This window comes from Vanessa atalanta, chromosome 16 (genome assembly GCF_905147765.1).
Source record: "Vanessa atalanta chromosome 16, ilVanAtal1.2, whole genome shotgun sequence".
In the NCBI taxonomy this organism is placed as follows: domain Eukaryota; kingdom Metazoa; phylum Arthropoda; class Insecta; order Lepidoptera; family Nymphalidae; genus Vanessa; species Vanessa atalanta.
In genome coordinates, this window is record NC_061886.1 from 9,561,118 (window position 1) to 9,581,558 (window position 20,441).

At 33.2% G+C, this 20,441-nt stretch overlaps 2 protein-coding genes across 2 annotated transcripts; both read left to right on the top strand.

The window, feature by feature from the left end:
• The first annotated feature begins 14,341 nt into the window (after positions 1-14,341).
• On the top strand, positions 14,342-17,563 carry LOC125069803 (general transcription factor IIH subunit 5). The gene is made up of 2 exons (XM_047679382.1): positions 14,342-14,543; positions 17,138-17,563. The coding sequence occupies exons 1-2, from the start codon at positions 14,509-14,511 to the stop codon at positions 17,322-17,324; spliced, it is 222 nt and encodes a 73-aa protein (XP_047535338.1). The 5' UTR covers positions 14,342-14,508; the 3' UTR covers positions 17,325-17,563.
• On the top strand, positions 17,334-18,424 carry LOC125069802 (zinc finger HIT domain-containing protein 1). Its single transcript, XM_047679381.1, has 2 exons — positions 17,334-17,659; positions 18,235-18,424. Exons 1-2 carry the CDS (start codon positions 17,334-17,336, stop codon positions 18,368-18,370), a joined length of 462 nt encoding a protein of 153 aa, XP_047535337.1. The 3' UTR covers positions 18,371-18,424.
• Positions 18,425-20,441: the final 2,017 nt, after the last annotated feature.

Here is a 20,441-nt window from a genome sequence, read left to right on the forward strand (position 1 = left end):
AAAAAATTTACCACTACTGACACATTGAAAACTAAGATGTTATGACCTTTGTTCCTATAGTACACTAATTCACTCACCTTTCAAACCAGAACACAACAATAATATTGCTGCATGGCAGTAGACTCAGTGACTCAGTAGACAAGTGGGTGGTACCTTTTTTTTTTTTTGTTTAACGAGGAGGAAATGCATTTACGCATGCCGCCCGGTCGGGGGACCGGGACGGGTATGTGGGACTCAACCAGGAACTAATGCCCCGTGCCAGGGCACGCTAGTGCTAATGCCCTGTCCTACCCACTAAAATCATCCTCGGGTTTCCACCATGCCGCCGAGTGGTGAGGCCACGGGATCGCCAAGGGCATGCAACCGCGACCCCACCAGCGGCAGCCGCCCTAAGGCGGCTGAATATTCATGGAAAGCGCGCCTAGTGCGCGCCTTCCCCCTCATCCTCCACGTAAGAATGTAGCGAACTCCCCCGAGTTCGCCACTGGAGGCTGGGCGTCAACGAAGCTGACGCCCTGCGGCGGATAAGATGGTAGGCTCCGCCGCTGACCGCCGGTGTAAAACACCTGGGAGGCTCGAGTAGCGAGCCCTCCCACTCTCTCCTAGCCAACGAGGCCACTCACATGGTCCGCCCTGACGCCGATCAGGGACGTACCAGGAGCAGCCCCGCGGCATCCCTCCCGCCAGTCTTAGCCGTGGCCGACGAGCAAGCTCAAGCCGGCCCCGTTGCCCGGGGTACACCACGAGGAGGTGACTGACATGTACCCCAAGTGGGTGGTACCTAACTAGACGAGCTTGCACAAACGCATTCAGCCAAGCATTTTTTTATTTATAACGGTTATTTAATAATACATCCAGCATTAAAAATGTATCGGTTTATTTTAGTAATACGTTTCACGTTAATTAAAGTTTATGCACCTTATTTTGTATTTCAAAACGATATAAATACGTATATGTAAAAATGTAAATAAAAGCGTAACTTCAAATTAAACGTAAGAAATTATTTAAATAAACCGAATAAACTAAATTTACACAAAATATATAATAGTGTTAATGTATATGTCTGTATAAAATTAATACATTGTATAGTTCCCATTTAATTATAGGTATAATAATTTATAATAAATTCATTAAAAAAATAGTAATTATAAGGCCTATTAGATTTGTAATTAATTCAGTAAACTAATCTAGTTTTTGTGTTATATTAAATTATAATTGTGTGTAAATAACTAAATAATATTTTATAATAAGTTTGATGGAGTTGTAATGTTATTAACAGACTCGATTCGCACGTCCTTTCGTAATGTAAAATTAATAAAGCTTATGTTTTAAAACACTTGAAGTATATTTATTTTACGTAAAATCGTATAAATTTCCCGTTTTATTAACATGTTCAGTTACCAATTTAAACTAGCTAATTAAACATTTAACGAGAGATTTTAAAGTGCCGAAGTTTGTCCGCTAACGTGACTACGTGATTTCCACCGCACAGGCGTAACGTTGCTGAGTTCTCTATTGAAGGTCGATATAAAAAGCAATACTTAACGTTTATTGGTTCAATGCAGGATTGATGATCAACATCGCAGTTCGTATAATTTATATATAAATTGTATATGTTTTGTTTATATAAATTTTACATCTATTCTGGGTACGATATGTATACTTTTAATTATACGGATTGGTTTATTTGAATACTTAGGTACAATGAGAATATCTATCTTTTTTTTAAATATTTTGTGTTATTTTGATTTTGGGCAAAACTATTAATAAACATATGTTTAATTTGAATGTTTTTTGACACATTTACGTAAATTATGTATCATAAATTATAAACAATATTAGTTTACAATAATTGATTTGTATTTTAATGCATTAGGTCGTCCGTTAAAGTTGGTAAGTTGGTTTGGAAGCACATGCTAATGCATATATGGATGAACATATGCATAAATGCATATTCATTCTAAAAATAGGCACTGCAGGCTTATTTGTCGTCGAGCAGAATGCCTAATATATTATTTAATGTGTATGCCAAAATTTAAATTTGTTACACTTCCAAATTCGTAATGACTTCTGCCTAATATTGAACGTTCAGAAGAACGAATAGAAGGACTATAGTTAAATATAAATATTGGACAACATCAAATACATTACTCTGATCCCAATGTAAGTAGCTAAAGCACTTGTGTTATGGAAAATCAAAAGTAACGACGGCACTACAAACGCCCAGACCCAAGACAATATAGAAAACTAATGAACTTTTTCTACATCGACTCGGCCAGGAATCGAACCCGGGACCTCGGAGTGGCGTACCCATGAAAACCGGTGTACACACTACTCGACTAAGGAGGTCGTCAAACATAGTGAAGCAATAAAAGTGAATACAAAATAAAAAGCTATTACAGATTCCCGGTAGTACGAAACGTCGCGACTTTATGTTATATATGTCAATAATTAATAATTAAAGTGGCAAGACTTTTATTTTATAATCTCTTTTATATTCTCTTTATTTACAATTCAAATTTTTTGAATCATAAAATCGCCAGCGTTATTTATTTATTGGAAAAGTTACACCATCAACTTATCACTAAGCACTTAAAATTAATATCTGACTTGGGTAACATACAAAGTGATACGTCTTTAAAGGTGTAAACAACATTAATAGAAATAGTTGAACATGAATAAATTTAAATTCCTTTCGAGTATATAAATAACAAAATATTATTTACTAAATCTATTGACTTTATTAAGTTCAAGTTCAACTATAGATATGCTCAAGCTATCTGGAAACCGGCTGTCTTGGTATAAGCATGTTTTGCGGAGAAATGAGAACCATATTGTGAGAAAGGTTTTGAGAATGGATGTGGATGGATATAGAGGTAGGGGACGACCAAAGAAACGATGGATGGATTTTGTGAAAGACGATATGGTTTGAAAGAATGTTACTTGTGAGATGACGTCCGACAGAGAAGTATGGAAGCGGAAGACATGCTGCGCCGACCCCAAGTAAAATTGGGATAAGAGCAGGAGGATGATGATGATGACGATATCCTCCAGCATAACCCGACTAGCTTTTCCACGAATTAATCAACTTACATCAGAAAGAAAATCTTTCTAAATATTCCAATATCACGAGACAAATAAATTAAATTGTATATTTTATTTTTATCTTAACGTAACAGTAAATTAATTTCATGCCGCAAGCCGGAATTAATGAAACAATAACATTTTACTTTATGACAGTTATAAAAATTAATCTGATTCTTTTTTTTTTATTTCACTTTGGACAAATCTTCCAAAAAAAAGGTTTTTATGAAATAATATGCTAATTATATTTTTATTAAAAATATCTCTATAGCGTTATTCCCTAATTACAATTTCCGTCTGGAATTCGTTAAGGGCGTCACAAATTTATTTGTGAGAGAATAATTCTGCATTAAATATATCTTTAATATAAATAATATATTTTCTTAATTAATTGTAAATATTCAATCATATATATTTATACCTAAGAGTTTATGGGAGAAGATCAAAAGGAACTGTCTGACTTCAAATCTCAATCCAAACGCTTCGTTTATACGCAGTTTATCAAACTTAAAACAGGTTACATTTATGTTAGCGAATTGGGAAAAAATGTACATCGACGAAGCTATCTGATTTTGGAAGTGAAATTAAAGTAGATATAAGTAATCAAATGTAGATATAAGTAATTAACATAACGTAATAAAGATATGTTAATCATGATCTGTGGTTAGTGCATATTATATGTAGCAGAGCCATTAGCATTGCGTGGTATACACAAATCTAAGATTTGTTTATCTTTACTTCGTCTTCGATTAGAATAGGGCATACAACTTTCGCGGTTGCATGCCCTTGGCGATCCCGTGGCCTCACCACTCGGCGGCATGGTGGAAACCCGAGGATGGTTTTAGTGGGTAGAACAGGGCATTAGCACTAGCGTGCCCTGGCACGGTGCATTAGTTCCCGGTTGAGTCCCACATACTCATCCCGTCCTCCTCGCTAAACAAAAAAGAAAAAAAGGGCATACAACTTGGTGTATATCATTTTTTATACTCAAAATATACTTTATTCAAGTAGACTTTAAAACACACTTCGTAATTTTACAGAACTATATTAAGTAAAGCTATCACCGATTCGGAATGTAGATTCTACCGAGAAGTACCGATAAGAAACTCAGTAGGTACTCTTTTCCATTATTTAAAATACAAAGTTATATTAAATAAATATAATTGTACATAATATACTGTCTTAACGACAATAATTCTCAAGCCAGTTTTCACCAGTAAAATTACTTTATCTACAATCACATGGACAATATTGGCTATATTAAATAAATCAATATAATATTAAAAAAATAGGCATAGTCTATGTTGATTATCTTAAACTTATTAGCTATCACGATAAAATAAATAAATTCACTTGAATGAATGTTGAATGTTATCTGTGCATTTTAAATACTAAAATATATCATCTTTTGCTGAATAAATATGACATTATATCTGAGCCTAATAAGTTTTTTATTATTATTCTTTTTATAAAAAAAAACCTATAATCGGTTGCTTGTGCCAAGTTTTTTTTTTGGATATGCCAAAAAATATGTCAGTCACGTCTCTCTGTCTTGTCAAGCTTAGATTAATTACTTGGTAGTAGGCAATTTGTTGTTCCTATTTGTACTTTGTATACGAAAAATCGCCTTTCAAAAATAGAGACAAAATTAAAAACCCTTAGAAAAGGTTTGTCATCTCTGATATGAGTAACGTTTATTAATTATTATCTGTTATTTGTTTAAAAAAAATGTTATTTATGAAAAAATTAAACGTCAACAATATTATTTGATTTATGATACATCTTAAGGTATATACTGAAAAACCTATATATAAAAATGAATTATCATTTTTTGGGTTTTTCAGTCTTACTTTAAATCTTTAATCTTAAAGTTTATTTAGTACCAATTTCTGTAATGAATGTGTGTGTGTAGAAGATAGACGTTCCTTATCAATAAACCTTTTATTAGAAGACAGGGGTTCGTTAAGTTACAATGGAAAAAAAGAAGATGTTTCCCTATTATGTATAATTTAGTTATCAAATAGGCAGATTAAATGAAAAACAATTTAAGCACACGAGGCTAGGCAATAGTTTTCAGTTTGACGGTGGTAACCAACAGAATTTGCCTGAGCGAAAATTCGAACGGGGTGGACGGTGATTCGTGATGGTACTAAAACATTTGTATGGTAATATACCAAACATGCCAAGCATGCCACAGACAACGGCGACGAGCAGCATGAATGGCGAAACTTACTCCTCAAATGACACGAGCGTCAAGCAACGCGACGGACAATGAAAACAGTATTTCACTTGGTAGGTCAGCTGACCTAGCTGGAATTGCCGTTTGGAATTTAAGTCACCCGCAACATATTTCATAATTAATAAAAACGCAGTGATGATTTTCTGGGATAAAATAAAGATCCTATTTCCATATTAGATCGTGTCCTACAAAAATACTAACAAATTTAATATTTTGAACTAGAAAACTACTCTCAAGGAATGTCGAGACAATGTTATTATTTTGCTCTCTGTCTATCTGGTCGCAGCGGTGATCGCAACTGTCCATGACTTGAAAATTCCGCGCCGCATGAATTGTCGCTTCGCACGTCCACCAGACAGTAAACCTTATTAAACGAGCGTTCACACCTAACTTAAAGTCAGTTACCGATACTAATTAAGATGGGTGACTTTTAGTTCTAATGTGAACGTATTAACAAACTGCATTTTACGTTCACACTACGCGTAAGCTTAGTAAAAGTTATGCTAAGTAATTTCTGATCAATCAGTAAATCAGCTTATCAGTGTTCACCACGCGTACTGGCGTATAATTATAATTCGTGGAGAGCCAGTGACTACGTATAGCCTTATATCGTGTCTTCCACTTGATGTGTACAAAAAGTTTAATATATAAGGAAGAACATTAAACTGCATAAAAACTCGATGACAATCGGCATCTAACTTTGTTTTGTGTTAACGCTTGCCGAACTATCAAAAAAAAAATATTTTAAATGAAACTGCTTTTGATACATCAAGCACAAATTCAAGGTTGACTTTTAATACCACATTGCTTGTAAGCAACGTTACCTAATTAAACGTATGCTACATATAATTGTACGCGCTTTGTTCTTCGTTCCAAATAAAAGTATCGATGCATTTAAATTATTATTAATATTAAACTCCAATTACACGTTACATGCAAATACGAAAATTCTTGAGAAACTCGTACCTCCTATCGTTTCCTTAAACTGCTGACAGAGCTCCCCATTATTCCAGCCATTAGTGTTTTTCTGGAGGTTCCAAATGATTACCTATTATGTAAGGTTGGCTTTGTTGAAATAATTGGTTCAGATTTATTTTCAATGTGATGTGTATTCGAATTTTGATTTTGAGTCAGTTTTGTCCGATGTCAATACACTTTATTAGGTATTGTGGATATTTTAGTATGCTTTTATAAATATATTGTATTTTTATTTTTAAATTCAAGCAAATTATACACATTGTAAGAACCCAATAATCCACCCTTTGTGTTGTTTTTCTTTCAATATAGATTTGCACTTGAAAATCAATCAACAAAAAACAATTAACATTCGGCTAAAATATCGAGTAATATACACACAAACAGAAACAAAACGAAAAGATTTAAAAATCTAATTTCACTAGTAAGGGTGAAATAGCTATTTCCAATTTAAATAGAACTAGCCTCGAGGCATAATTTATCGTTGAACAAAAAACATCGAAACACAATACAAGTATCTACATAAGTACACGATCGGTGATAATATGGAAGAACGCACGAAGGCTAAATAATTAAATCGAATTGATTACATTATTTTAGAAGTCGGATTAAAAAGTAAAGTGGAAAATACGAGTATAACTAAATAAAAATATGTGTAGGCACTTGTTTAACCTCCGACACAAAAGATGTGATGTTGTAAGTTTAACGTATGTACCTATCTTAATATAATTTTCCCGATCCTAGAGGTATGCCCCCAACCGCCTTTAGCGGGCTGCGCCCTATCGCAGTGGTTGGCATTCAGTTGGAGCTTAGCTTGTCTCTCATGATGACGTGGCAGTTTCATCCTCAGCTTGAAGTCGTTCGACGTAATTGGTGGTTTAGTTGCCGTAGTGTTTTGTGATAAGTGGGTTACCGTCCCTTGACCCCAACTTTTCGGTGCAGGTAGCTGACTAGTGGCCTTCGACACGAAATTGAAAGCAAATTCCCCCTCGTTCCGCCTTAGATAGGCAGAGCGCCTTAGTTTACACTAAGGCCCATGCACTTAAAGCAGCGCAAAGGGTGTACCTCCAACAAGCAAACCTTGAGTAAACTCCACCCAGCCAGGAGACGACCGGTATCGGACAACATTTCGCTGCTATTATTGAGCATGTCACCTTGACCATCCTAATAAAACCGGGACCACGCTGCATATTCATGTATGCATTTCATCATGCATTCAGTATGCATCATTAGGCGCGGGGATATGCAGCGTGACTACTAGGGTGACCACCTTCTCTTTTGTGAAGGAGTTGTCCAAGCCTGTCACTTTGAGGTCTGAACTTCTGGGCAAACTCCAAAAATTAGCGCTGAATTGCGGCCAGCTTCCGCACGTAGCTCTTCTGCACCTATTTTAGTGGGATCCTCTATGTATGTCTCCGATGACGTAGATTCTTCGTGTTCGTGACATAGAGTCCAGCACTATTTTAGACACTTTTTTGTGAATGTCTGACCGGAGCAAGTGCTCAAAAGCCTCCTCCGTTGCCTTCAGCTCGGCCTTAGCCCGAGCGAGGCCACTAAAGCCCATAAGCGATGTTTTGTTGCGCTTTGCAGAGTTGCTCTTCGCGGCCAACCTGACTCTGTCTCCTTATCGAAGTCGGAATTAAACATTTATAGGCCATCGACAACAACTCAGTGTCGGCGTCCATTGCTGAGAACAACAAAGTGTCTGTGCAAAGCAGATAAAGCGATTTTGATTTAGTGGAAAACAAATAGATAGGCGAATGGGCAAATGTGCCAGTTAGTGATCACCAGCGGCCACAAACATTCGTGTTATAAGAAATATTAGTCATTCGTTACATCACAAATGTATCACCAACCTTGGGAACTAATTTTGTCATGGCTCTGGCACCCGTAGTTACACTGGCCCACTAGCCCTTCAAACCGAAACACAACAATAATAACTAACTATTGCTCCCTCGTGGTAGAATATGTGATGAGTGGTTGGTACTTATCCAGGCCAGTATGCCCTAAGACCTATCACCAGCACAGGTATCGTATTTGAACTCAGCCGAATGTTCTCAATGAATAGGTTTTAGATATACATAATTTTTTATTTTTTATTTGGATCGGTGGATTATTATTTTAAAATTAAACTAGACACTATACCTATTTTTTTTTCTCACGGCTCAACATCATGCTCATATATTTACGTTAAAACAATTAAAATAAGTACTTTTACACAAATACAGTTAATTCAAATGTTCAAAACTAAATTATTCGATAGTTGATACTATTATAAGTAGTACTTAATAGGACTATTACAACACAGCGGTGAAAATATTCTCATCGTATAACAAAAGTTCTCGCTATGAAAATGTAACTGTCACTGGGATGTAATCGTCACGTTTGCTTTGTCACAGAAGCTCAATCATCAGATACGGTTTCACATGGCCGGGTGACTTGGACAGACGGAAATTATTCCCCTTTGACATGGACTCCCTTTTACATGGCAAAGTATTCAGCCCTCATCAAGCACCACAAGTAAAGCCAATCAAATTCGTATAATCCTCAAGCTGTGCTATCATTTGTAAATTTATTAACTTTTGGTGAGCGATGATACTTTGTAACAAGAGGCACAGGGGATATTACATCTCAGTCCCAAAAGTTTGTGGACGGCACTCATCGTCGCGAATCGACACCAAATACAACAATTAATTTGTAAAAATGTAGGTCGTGCCCAAGAAATTTAATCCGTGTCGTTGTCATGTTCTTTTTCATCAAACCCATAAATTTTATTAATAAAGTTTGAACTACCTTCACACTGCAACAACATTGTTTCTAGCACTTTCTGAAACATTTCAGATGCGCAAGAAACTACAAATATGAGTCTTTCAAATATGAGGTTGTAATATGTATCTGCTATCTTAATAAATTTCCAGTCGGTGAAACGAGTAGTTGATATTATTGGAAATGAGAAGGCAGACTCATATGCTAAGATTGCTATACAATATCGTACTGAACATTTTATTTATAACTTACAATATTTGCTGACTCTCGCAAATGCTCAAATCAATAAATTCTGGAACTCTTTTTGGATTTTATCTAAATCGGCTAAGGGAAAATATAATTCAGCGTTACAACCTGAAATTACGAGGTGACTTTGATTTTCATTTCACAGACACGCTGACCGTTGGATCATTTCTCACTACCTGCCGGTAATGCCTCGGCCATGTATGTAGTACATCCACTCACCTAGAAATAAGAGTTCATACCCACTCGCTGCGTGAATGTGGTCTAGACAAAGATTTCGCACCCCATATCCTATTCCTTCGTCCCAAGCTACTTCATCCCAAATGGGATTAATATTATGTCGTAAATACGACATTCTCTTTCCTAAAGCCCCTCGCCCTATAAATTTTGAATGATTGTTGACGTTTGTCTTTAGTCAATTATGTTCATTCTTATGTAAATATATTAAATGTAATAAAATTAATTTGTGAATAGTCCAATTGAGTGTCATATTGTATTATAAATAGCTTGGAATACTAATAATTATTTTTAATTTACCATATTATTAACTCTGTTTGTGCTGTTCTAGGTTAAGGATTAACAAGGAAATTGCTACTACTATACTCTTACATACGTTTTCAAAATCTAATTGAGTTTGTTATCGTAAGCGTACCGATCAATCTAATTCGTGTATTCTCCATCTTACGTGACATTGGCGAAATAATCTGGACTCTGTCGGCACAACTAAAAGCCATTAAGCTAAGAATTGAATTGAATGAATAAATTGTATAGGATGTTGTAATCACTCATAACAAATATTTATCGTAATACAATCACAGATAACGAAACGCGAAATCAAAATTCGAGATCTGGTATGGTATTCATTATGAACTCGCAAAAAATTGACGCTTTGAATGTCGGTGAAATTATTATCGGAACTTTGATTAGATAATCGCAGTAGATATAAATATTTATGTGGAAATAGTATTGTATTATGATTAAGGATATATATTAATTAAGAACTGTTTTTGAACGCATAATATACAGAGCTTAGAACGATTTTCTCTATGGAATATGTAAATCTATGGTTTGTTTATCTTTACTCCTTCTATTGGAATAGGCTACATATTAACTCATGGTAGCATTGTGAGATGCTTCTCGGAATTCAACTTATATAATACGTATATATTTATGTATTTGCAAATGTAATAGCATATTTTATTTGTAATATCTTCGGTGTTAGTACATTAAAAATTAGCCTTGCAAAATGTTAAAGGTATGTTTTAAAATTCGTAGCAATATCATCGTGAGTAAGTGCGCTGGAAGCAATGAGTCATTTGACACAGTACGTGTACTCATCTTAAGTACTTAGCAGGTCGTATACACACTTGAAGCAAAGAATTAATATCACAACACAAAATTCTTTGAAATATTAATATTCGAAACAGTTCAAATAAAAAATAATAACAATATTCAAGTTAGCTAGAAATTAAATAAAAAAACAATGCTTACCGCATTTTAAACTTATAATTAGATAGGCTTAAATAACAATAAAATGACGACCTCCGTTGTCGAGTAGTGTGTATACCGGTTTTTATGGGTACGCCACTCTGAGGTCCCGGGTTCTATTCCCGGCCGAGTCGATGTAGAAAAATTTCACTAGTTTTCTATGTTGTCGTGGGTTTGGGTGTATGTGGTACCGTCGTTACTTCTGATTTTCCATAACACAAGTGCTTTAGCTACTTACATTGGGATCAGAGTAATGATGTTGTCCTATATATGTATATTTATTTATTTAATATCGAATCGATATTGATGATACCTTTACCAGGAGTGTCGGATAAATTTGATATACAATCGGTATCACAATTTTTGCAACAAAATATGAGACGTTACAGAAACATTAATAAATGGCCACATACTCTTAAAGATAATTTATTAATAACAGAACCAAAAAACATAGAAATTTTGAAACAAAGCAAATATCACAAACAAGAAAAATGCTAATGTGCTAAGGGCCTTATTCAGACGGTCCATTATGTCAGGTAAGTATAAAACAACTGTATTGACATCGCGATGGTTTAAAAGCTAAAAGCCACTATGTCGTAACAGCACGCTGAAGTGACGATAAGGTTATCGGTACATTTTTAGCTCTGAATGTTGAAATATCCCATGCTAACTCTGTTATTAATTTTCTTGCTTCCGTAAAAATAATTTTCGTGGCATATTGTGACTGTGAAAAAATGTACAGACATACATTTTAAAATACATTACTTAGATAATGAAATTGACACTAGCTGAAGCCTAATCTAGAATAAATTAAATTAGGTACAGCATAAACAAACGCTGATTGAAATATCTAACGAACAATATGTTTTACCTGGAAACTCGCAATTATTAATGTAATTATTATGAATACCTAATACGCTGAAATAATCGATTACATAAATAGTTCCTAGTATCACGTTTTGTGGAAAGGTAAAATAAACAAAGTTCATTGTGATATTTTTCTTCGAGATGAAACACAACTCTTAGAAATATTTCGCGTGATCATATCAACGTGTTTCATTTGCTAGATTGTTATGGTTCAATTTAATGTCTAATTTTTATAATAAACTAGCTACCTGCCCCGGCTTCACACGGGTAGAGTAAGTTTCCATAGGTGCACTAAGTGTACGCCAGTAAAGCACGCAGTTGGCTTCTCCATCATCGTCATATTTAAGTCAATTTAAGCAAAACCTTATCAATTATACATCTAAACCTTCCTTATGAACCACTCCGTTCCGTAGTGAAAACGGTATGTTAATAATTACGGAAGTTCTTGAATTTATCGCGTTCACACAGGCTAACACGGCGGGAGGATTTTGTTTTGTAATATATTTAATACAAATCAATAAGTCTGTAAACAAGTTCATACAATCTTCAGGCTGTATATTGTGCCATATTCATGACCGTATCACGATCAATTTTAACTGATTACGGTTTCACATGGTTTTATTAAATATTTCTTAAAAAAGATTTTTTACACCAATATCTATAAATAGTCTAAAACAAAGTCGTTTTCGGTTTCTCTCTGTATCTCCGCTTTCTTCTTCTACTATTCAACGGATTTTGATACATTTTTTACTAATAAGAAACCGCTAAACAAGCAAAGCTTATATGATTTGTACAAATATTTTGTGCAAAATAGTTCAAATCAAAACAATGTACAAGATAATAGTAGTTCTAAAAAGGGCTTTTTTGTAGAAAGTCCGCGATAAAATGTATCTTTCTTCTAAGGTACACTACTATTAAAAATTAATAAAAAAACTACATAAAATGCAATACAATGTGCGTAACCATTGTCTCTAATTCATATTAATACATATTCAGATAAATATTTTAGTTTAGATTACAATTGACTTTAACATTATAACATTCGAATAAACACTAGGAGATATAATTCCAAAATGTGTTTTCTGTGGTGGTCGGATATCTGGCTGTAGCAATAAGGTTTTGAACTTGACAGTTAAAATTTCCAAATTTGAATCTATAAGCCGTGGATACTTTTTGCTCTGTTTACCATAAAATTATAAATCATATTTTGTATCTATGACATTCGTATATAAACGAATAAATAAATAAACATTATAAAATAAATATGTATATGTATCAAATAAATTCTTGCATAGTGCACTTCTCGTTTTCTTTATAAATAAATTGCACTCGTGCAGTTGCCGGGGCTGGTCGCTAATTTAATTTAATATATACATACAACTGTATTAGTTTGGCATTGGCGTTTGGATAGCTGAAAATATCATATTAAGACGGCCTATAAAAAATACATATTATATGTATACCTATATAAGCATTTAGTTATAAGCGGTAATAATTTACGCTTATAGCTAAATGCTCAAAGATAATTTCAATATGGGTCTGGGTTGATGGCCCCTTGTAATAGGGCCAACATCTTATTTGCCGTAAATAGCGGCGATATATTATTTCTTGAAGCGTGACCATTTATTTGGGCCCAAATCATCTCAATAACGTTATACTGGCAATGGTAGGTAGGCGCAGGATAGATAGCAGTTGGTGGCTTATGACGCCGTACTAAGGTAATAGTCATTAACATTTTTATATTTGCTGTAACTCCATTTTCATTCAGACACTTAACCAACTCACTTTTGTGGTTAGACTGGTTTGGGGGTTCATAATTATGGTCATAGGCTCTTTTGGTTCATAGGTCTATTAAAAAATTGACCTATGATCCAATCTTTAAATTTTTCGTAGTTCATCTCCTGTAGTTTTTTTTTTGACTTATGTGTCATTTAATTTATTCTTATGACTGATAGCCGATAATAATCAATAAAAAATAATTCTAATAAATTTGTGAAATAAAAAAGCTAATATAATCAATATTTTTCTCAAACGAGCAAATATTCAAAATACATATAAAAGGATACGAAAAATATTAGTTACAACCCGTAACAAACATATAAGGTGTAAACAAACGTTAAATTAAAAAAAAGAAACGTTTAAGCGAAGTACTTCGAATAACATTTTTGTCGTCCTGTTTTAAATTTCAAACATAAGCGTTCCAGGAAAGTACTAAGAAAATCTATTTAATGTTCTACGTTGTTGAGATATCTTTGCCTGAATAAAGGCGAGCAAACGAAACAAATATGATTAGTCTCAGACTTTATGTTTCAAATAATTATTAATTATAATAAGGAACGAACATAATCCTGTTACTGTTACCCAATCTCGGGGTTAATTATTATTTTGGGGCTAAATATATGCTTTTACAACAAAGAATGAAAAGAGAAAAGAAAACAAAATCGTTATTGAGTTTGTACTCGATTTTTTGCTTAACTTCAATAATCCGCTCGCCCCTTCTACCTTTTGATTTATAATGCGAGAAATACACTAACAAATTATTTTATGATTTTGCGCGACAATTAAATGATAATAAAATTTTATTTTAATACATATATTTTTTTTAATATTATGGGCATTCAAAGATAGAGAAAATATCTGAAAATCGGGCAACCTAAAACTACTGTCAACTGTCGGCTGTCAATATTATTTCATAGTTGTTACCTGCACCTGCAAATGAATGTCGTGAATGTTTGATTTCCATAATTAATAAATTGTGTTAGATTAAAACAACAAACCAAACAACTCTTTACTTTTCTATTCATTGAAAATTTCAAGAGGCAGAAAATAACCTCTAATAATGCATAATGGTGAATGCTATGAAAGGAGTTCTTGTCGAATGGTATGTATTTATTATTCTAGTGCATTTGTTATCTGCCTATATAGTATGAAAATAAAATATATTTGTGTTTACTCATTACTGAATATTTCTAGTCCATTCAATACAAATCATAATTGCTATTAAATGACTCTTCACCAGAAGTCGTTTATTATAATCTCTCCCTTTCACTGATATTTCTCCAACATATAAACCGAAACTCATTAGGAACGTCACTTTTTAGGATAAGTAATAAATATATAACAATTCTTATGAAAAAAGATTATCCATGCAACTTGCATTGAAATTAGGTAGATAAAGATAGATGTTTATGAGGTCAAACATAAACACATGATTACAACGTTTAGTAATGTAATGAATTTTTACCTACATAGAATAATATAAACAAGGACTTAAAGAAAATTATGTTTTGGTAATTATTTAGTGTGGCACACACCACCATGAGGCTGAATTTTTTTATAAACTTGTGTCTCAGTGGTTGATTCTTCTCTTCTCTAGATCTTAATCAATGATAGTTGGTTCAAACTAAAGCAAGCAATTTGTGTTTAGAATTAATTTTGTACTTGATGGATCAAGAAAACAGAGAGGAAACCTGTATGTGTCTAATTTCTATTAAATTCTGCCAATGTGAATCAACCAACCAACATTGAAGCGTGGTGGGATAAGTCATAAATCCTTCTCCTTAAAAGGATAAGACAGCCCAGCCGTGGGACACTTACAGGCTGTTACTCTACATTACTATGACTTGGAAACATCATAACCCGTCATATAGTGGTCTTTTAGAGTGTTAATTTAATATTAAACAAAACCATTTGAATTCTGGCTTTATGGAGTCACGTTAATCTTGCCTCTGCACTATTTTATAAGAACCCATTGAATTTGGAAATACGTACTAAATAACCTAATTTAAAGCTTGAAAGTATATAGGTGGTGCAGTACAAAATATTAATCTTAGTTTTCAATATAGTCCATATCGGGAGGTATGTTAAATGTTTGATCGATTGTTTCATTATCCTTTTGAAAAGTATTCTTTATATATGATTTTAATATATATATGTTCTCAGTCCACCTGTTTGCAGCTGTTTTCAAGTCCTAGAAAACAGTAATCATTATAACATATAATAAATGTTAAAAAATTGTACTGTTTCAGTAAATAATTACTTCAATTTCATTTTTTAATTGAGCAATATATTCGGGATCTGAATCTCGGTATTTTTGCAATTCTATCTTGAGTTCATTTTCTCGTTTTGTGACTTCACTTAACATTTTTAAAAGTTGATTCCTCTCCTCACTTGGTTCCCGACCAACCTGATGAAAAATATATATTAATGTAGACTATATTTTTTAACATTGCAATTTTCCTGTATAGAATCAATTTAAATCACTAGAAATGAGAATATTTTAGTATCTTACCAAATACTAAAATATTCGTGATTACTCTTATGTTGCTTTATAATAGTTATTATTTTTAGTAGAAATAAACAATATTCTTGAATGAATACTTTTTTTTATATAGTTGGCGCATACACCACCAACACTGCATATAGACAGGAGTGCTGTCAGAAATAATTACCACTTATTCGCTAATATTTGGAATGACCATTCAAGCAATAAAAAAATATTTTGAAACAATAGAAGTTCAAACATATTAGTGCTAAACAAAAGTGAAATGTCAACTAATGTTAAAAAAATTATGATAAAGTTTGATATCATGATAAAGCTTAATATATTAGGCAAGGCAGATAGATATAAATTAACTACAAACTAAGAGGAGACATACACAAAAACTGATTTGGTCCTATGCTGTGATAGATATTATAATCTATTTATGACTAAAGTTAACTTACAGATTCCATTGTAATTGCTTCTTCAACCTTTTTTAACCTTTTTGTTACATCTTCAAACTCATTTTGTGTATCATGTAATTTCCTTTTCTTTATATTTTTTGTTTTGCTATAAATATAGAATTGAGAAAGTTTTGATGTCTTATATTTTGTTGTAATTGAAAAATTTACAATATAGAATTATGTATTGATACACATTCAAACTATTTTAGTTAAATAGCTGATTTTATTATGTACTTAGCTTAAATATAAACAATAGCCAATTATGAGTAATAATTTAAACCTTGGAAAAGACCAGAAATATATTGAAGTTCCTATTTTCTCTGAATCCACTAAGTGATCATCAACTAGTCCTTGAATAACCTCCTTCACTGATTGCATTGTAATTCCTTTTTCTTTCGGAGCAATTTTTTCCAGCTCCTTTTAAGAAATATTAGCATCATTATATTAATTAAGAAAAGAATATAGGCCAATAGGCTTTCTGATGGATTTTCTCACCCATGCCTTTAAACATTTGCATAGAATTTTGTTAGAAAAGGAGAAGGTGAGAAAGAGGACTTACAGCAAAAAAAAGCAAAAATGTGTTACTGTACTGTACTGTACATACTCTAATGGGTATTAGAGTCTTTACTAACCTTTAACTGAAAGAAATCTTTACTTTGATGAAATATTTCCAACATTCTAGTTTTCTTTTCATCAGCACTTAAGCCTCGTTTTTTGGACATTCTCCTCAAGATTTTTGTTTTGTTTCAGTGATCCAGCAATGAAGCAGTTCCTTCTTCACTTGGATGAAACTCTTGCACTTGGTAGAAAGTTTATTCTTCAAGATCTAGACGAAACTCATCTGTTCATATCATCAGATATAATTGATACATTACAAGCTCGTGTGGATGATTTAATGGACCAACTTAGTTTTCCAATACATGACAAAGGACTATAAAATATCAAAATGACGTCGAGAGAATCTGGTAGAGTCAAAGATGCGGAGAAGAGAAGAGTGTTAGACGATGCGGCGAGGAAGCGGAGAGCTAGGAAAGCTATTGAGGCACTTGAACAGGATAATTTTCATGAAGATCCACATGCAGATCTGGTTATGTCGAAAAAGGTGCCGAAGTTTGCAGACTCTAATGAAAAACCGACAAGAAAGAAAAAAGCCAAGAGTGCTGAGTATTATAAAATGAGGTTCAGAAAAACATTTGCTCAGTTAGTTGAAGAAGATGCCAGTTTTAGGCCTGATCCACCCAATTATTTATCCGCACAAGTTCCACCCTCTAAGTAAGTATTATTAAATCTATGCTCTAATATAGCAGTATTATTTTAAAGTAACTTTTTTTTCATACATAGTTGTATTGTTGTTGGGTTGAGAGCCAAGATAACCCAGTGATTAAAAAGATGCATCTTAATAATTCAAACCCAGCTAGTCCCTTTTCATGTGTTTATAACTAATCTCGTGATCGGTGTTGGAACATATCATGACAATCCAATGAATATGTCTAATTTCAATAAAATTCTGCTACATGTGTATTCAATAGCCCACATTGGAGCAGCATGGCAGTATACTCCTCAAGGCACTGGAGGCTTTGATCCAACAGTGGTACATTTACAAGCTGTTACTTTACGTTTAGATAGAGGGTTCATTTTCATTATATTTGATTGAATGATTTCATTTTTTAATGTCCATAAGAATTTGCAATAAATGATACATACATTTATTATTTTTTTGTTAATCGTCAATTAATGTACAATATATTCTAAAAAAAGAGTTTAATTTCGAAACTAAAACCAGAAAATTAAAACTAATAATTACAACTGATTTATTAAATAATTCAATCAATTTGTATCTTTTTCAGATTTCCTGATCGCCATTTTTGTGCTGTTTGTGGATTTCCATCAAACTACACGTGTATTCCTTGCGGAGCGCGATATTGCTGCGTAAGATGTCTTGGCACACATTTAGATACGAGATGTCTGAAATGGACTGCTTAAAAACACCTTAATACGTGAAATTCAAGGATTCTTTCAATAAAACGAAACCTATAAGCTGTTTGTTTTTATCTTGTTATTTAGTGCCATCTATTGTTAAAAGAAAGAACGACGATGTATGGAACGAATATTATACACGACCTCTAACGTCAATAACTAACTTAAATAGTAATATGCTATTCGTCGCTAGGTGTCGTCACTTGTACGTTAAATACAAGGCATATTACTTTAAAAACAATATTTTTTTTATTTAAACAGTACACAGTAATCAATCACAGTACGTGATTGTAATTTTGTACGTCGGTGTTAATTTTTTTTTTTATAATAATTATATTTCAATAAGTATCAAGAAATGGAATTGTCTCATGTACCAAAATAGGGAATGTACATGTGATCTCCGAAACTATGGGTCCAATAGACTTGAAATTAAGCATAGTTACTTCTTTTGCGACGTAGACGTTCACTAAAGAAAGAACTACCTCCTTGGAAATTTCAACCTATATCCATAGGGGAAAGGGGAGGGGAATAACTTAAATGAATTTTATCCGTATTAAGTCAGGACAAGCAACTACCTACAGAAATAATTTTTTTTTTTAATAATAATCAAAATCAATAGAACACATCGATGGTAATCGAAGATCGCATGTTCGAATCTGGGCAAGCATCGCATTGTTTGAATCTGTTTAATGTTTCGTATTCGTATTCGCGTGTGTGATAGTGAACTAACTCATTGAAAGAAAACCGGCATGTTTCTTTCGATGTTTCAAAAATAAAACATATAATGATTTTAATCACATGCTGACATAATATATTACGACAGATTATGTACAAATTCATATTGCACGATCGCAAATAAATTAATGTAATTTCGAACAAAGAAATCTAACATCGAGTAATTATACTTTATATTACATCAGGAAAATCTCGATACAAACGTTACTGACTTTTCAAGGATTTTAATAGTTTTTTAATGCTTTCGTAAATGAACTATTTTTCGCCATTGTATTAACAAATCATAATCGATAAGAAAATAAATAGTAATTCAATTATTATTAAATCGATTAACACATAAGTTAAGGATTAATAAAAACGTACTTATTCAAATATATAACATAAGTATAATAAGTATAATTCGGTTCGTATGTTACAAGAACCCTCTCTATTAGTGAGGACGTTAGGGGTGATTGGACACTCGCATTTGCGATAATTCAACATTAGTGACAACAGCTGTCACTATATCGTTACTAATAAAGGGTAGAACAGTTTACAAATGTGCAAATAAACACGTATCACTATTGCAGTTAACTACTAAATTACCAATCCATACAAATAAGAAGAATATTGTTTGGTTGAAATATTGATGTTTCGGTATCGGATCGGGTTAAGTTGAGCTATCAGCATCGATTCCCAATTAAAGCTGTGATAGGTTAGCTTAAGTGGCTATCACATGCTTCAAGGAAATATCGTTTTTAAGGCTCGCCTATCACATACAGCAGATCAGTTGAAATTAGCGTTTACATAATTTCCCATCCGTGAGCATTCGTTCTCATGCGTTCATTAGATAAATAATCCATTCATATCCGTTAATAGTCGTGTGACTTCTTTAATATAAAATATCGACGATACACTTATTCTTATTTGAAATACAAAAATGCGAAATCTAAATCCATGCCGAAATAATTGATACGTCAATCTCAATACAAAATGGTTTCAATAGATAAACTACCTACGAATAATTTACTTGGTGGGGCTTTGCATTCAGCAGTAAGGCTCTGTGCAAGCCCGTTTGGGTATTTTACCACCAAAACAGCAGTACTTAGTATTGTTTGAAGGGCGAGTGAGCCAGTATAACTACAGGTACATAACATCTTAACCTTGGGAAGGTTAGTGGCGCAATGACGACGAAGAAATTTCTTACAATTCCAATGTCTGTGGACGGTACTGACCACTTACCTCACATAATACAAATATAATAAAAAATACAACCCTCGTTCATTGTTTTTTATTTCAAAATGCTTAAAGAACTTCATGTCAACAGTTTCTTTTAATGGATTATTATTTTCTCCGACCATTT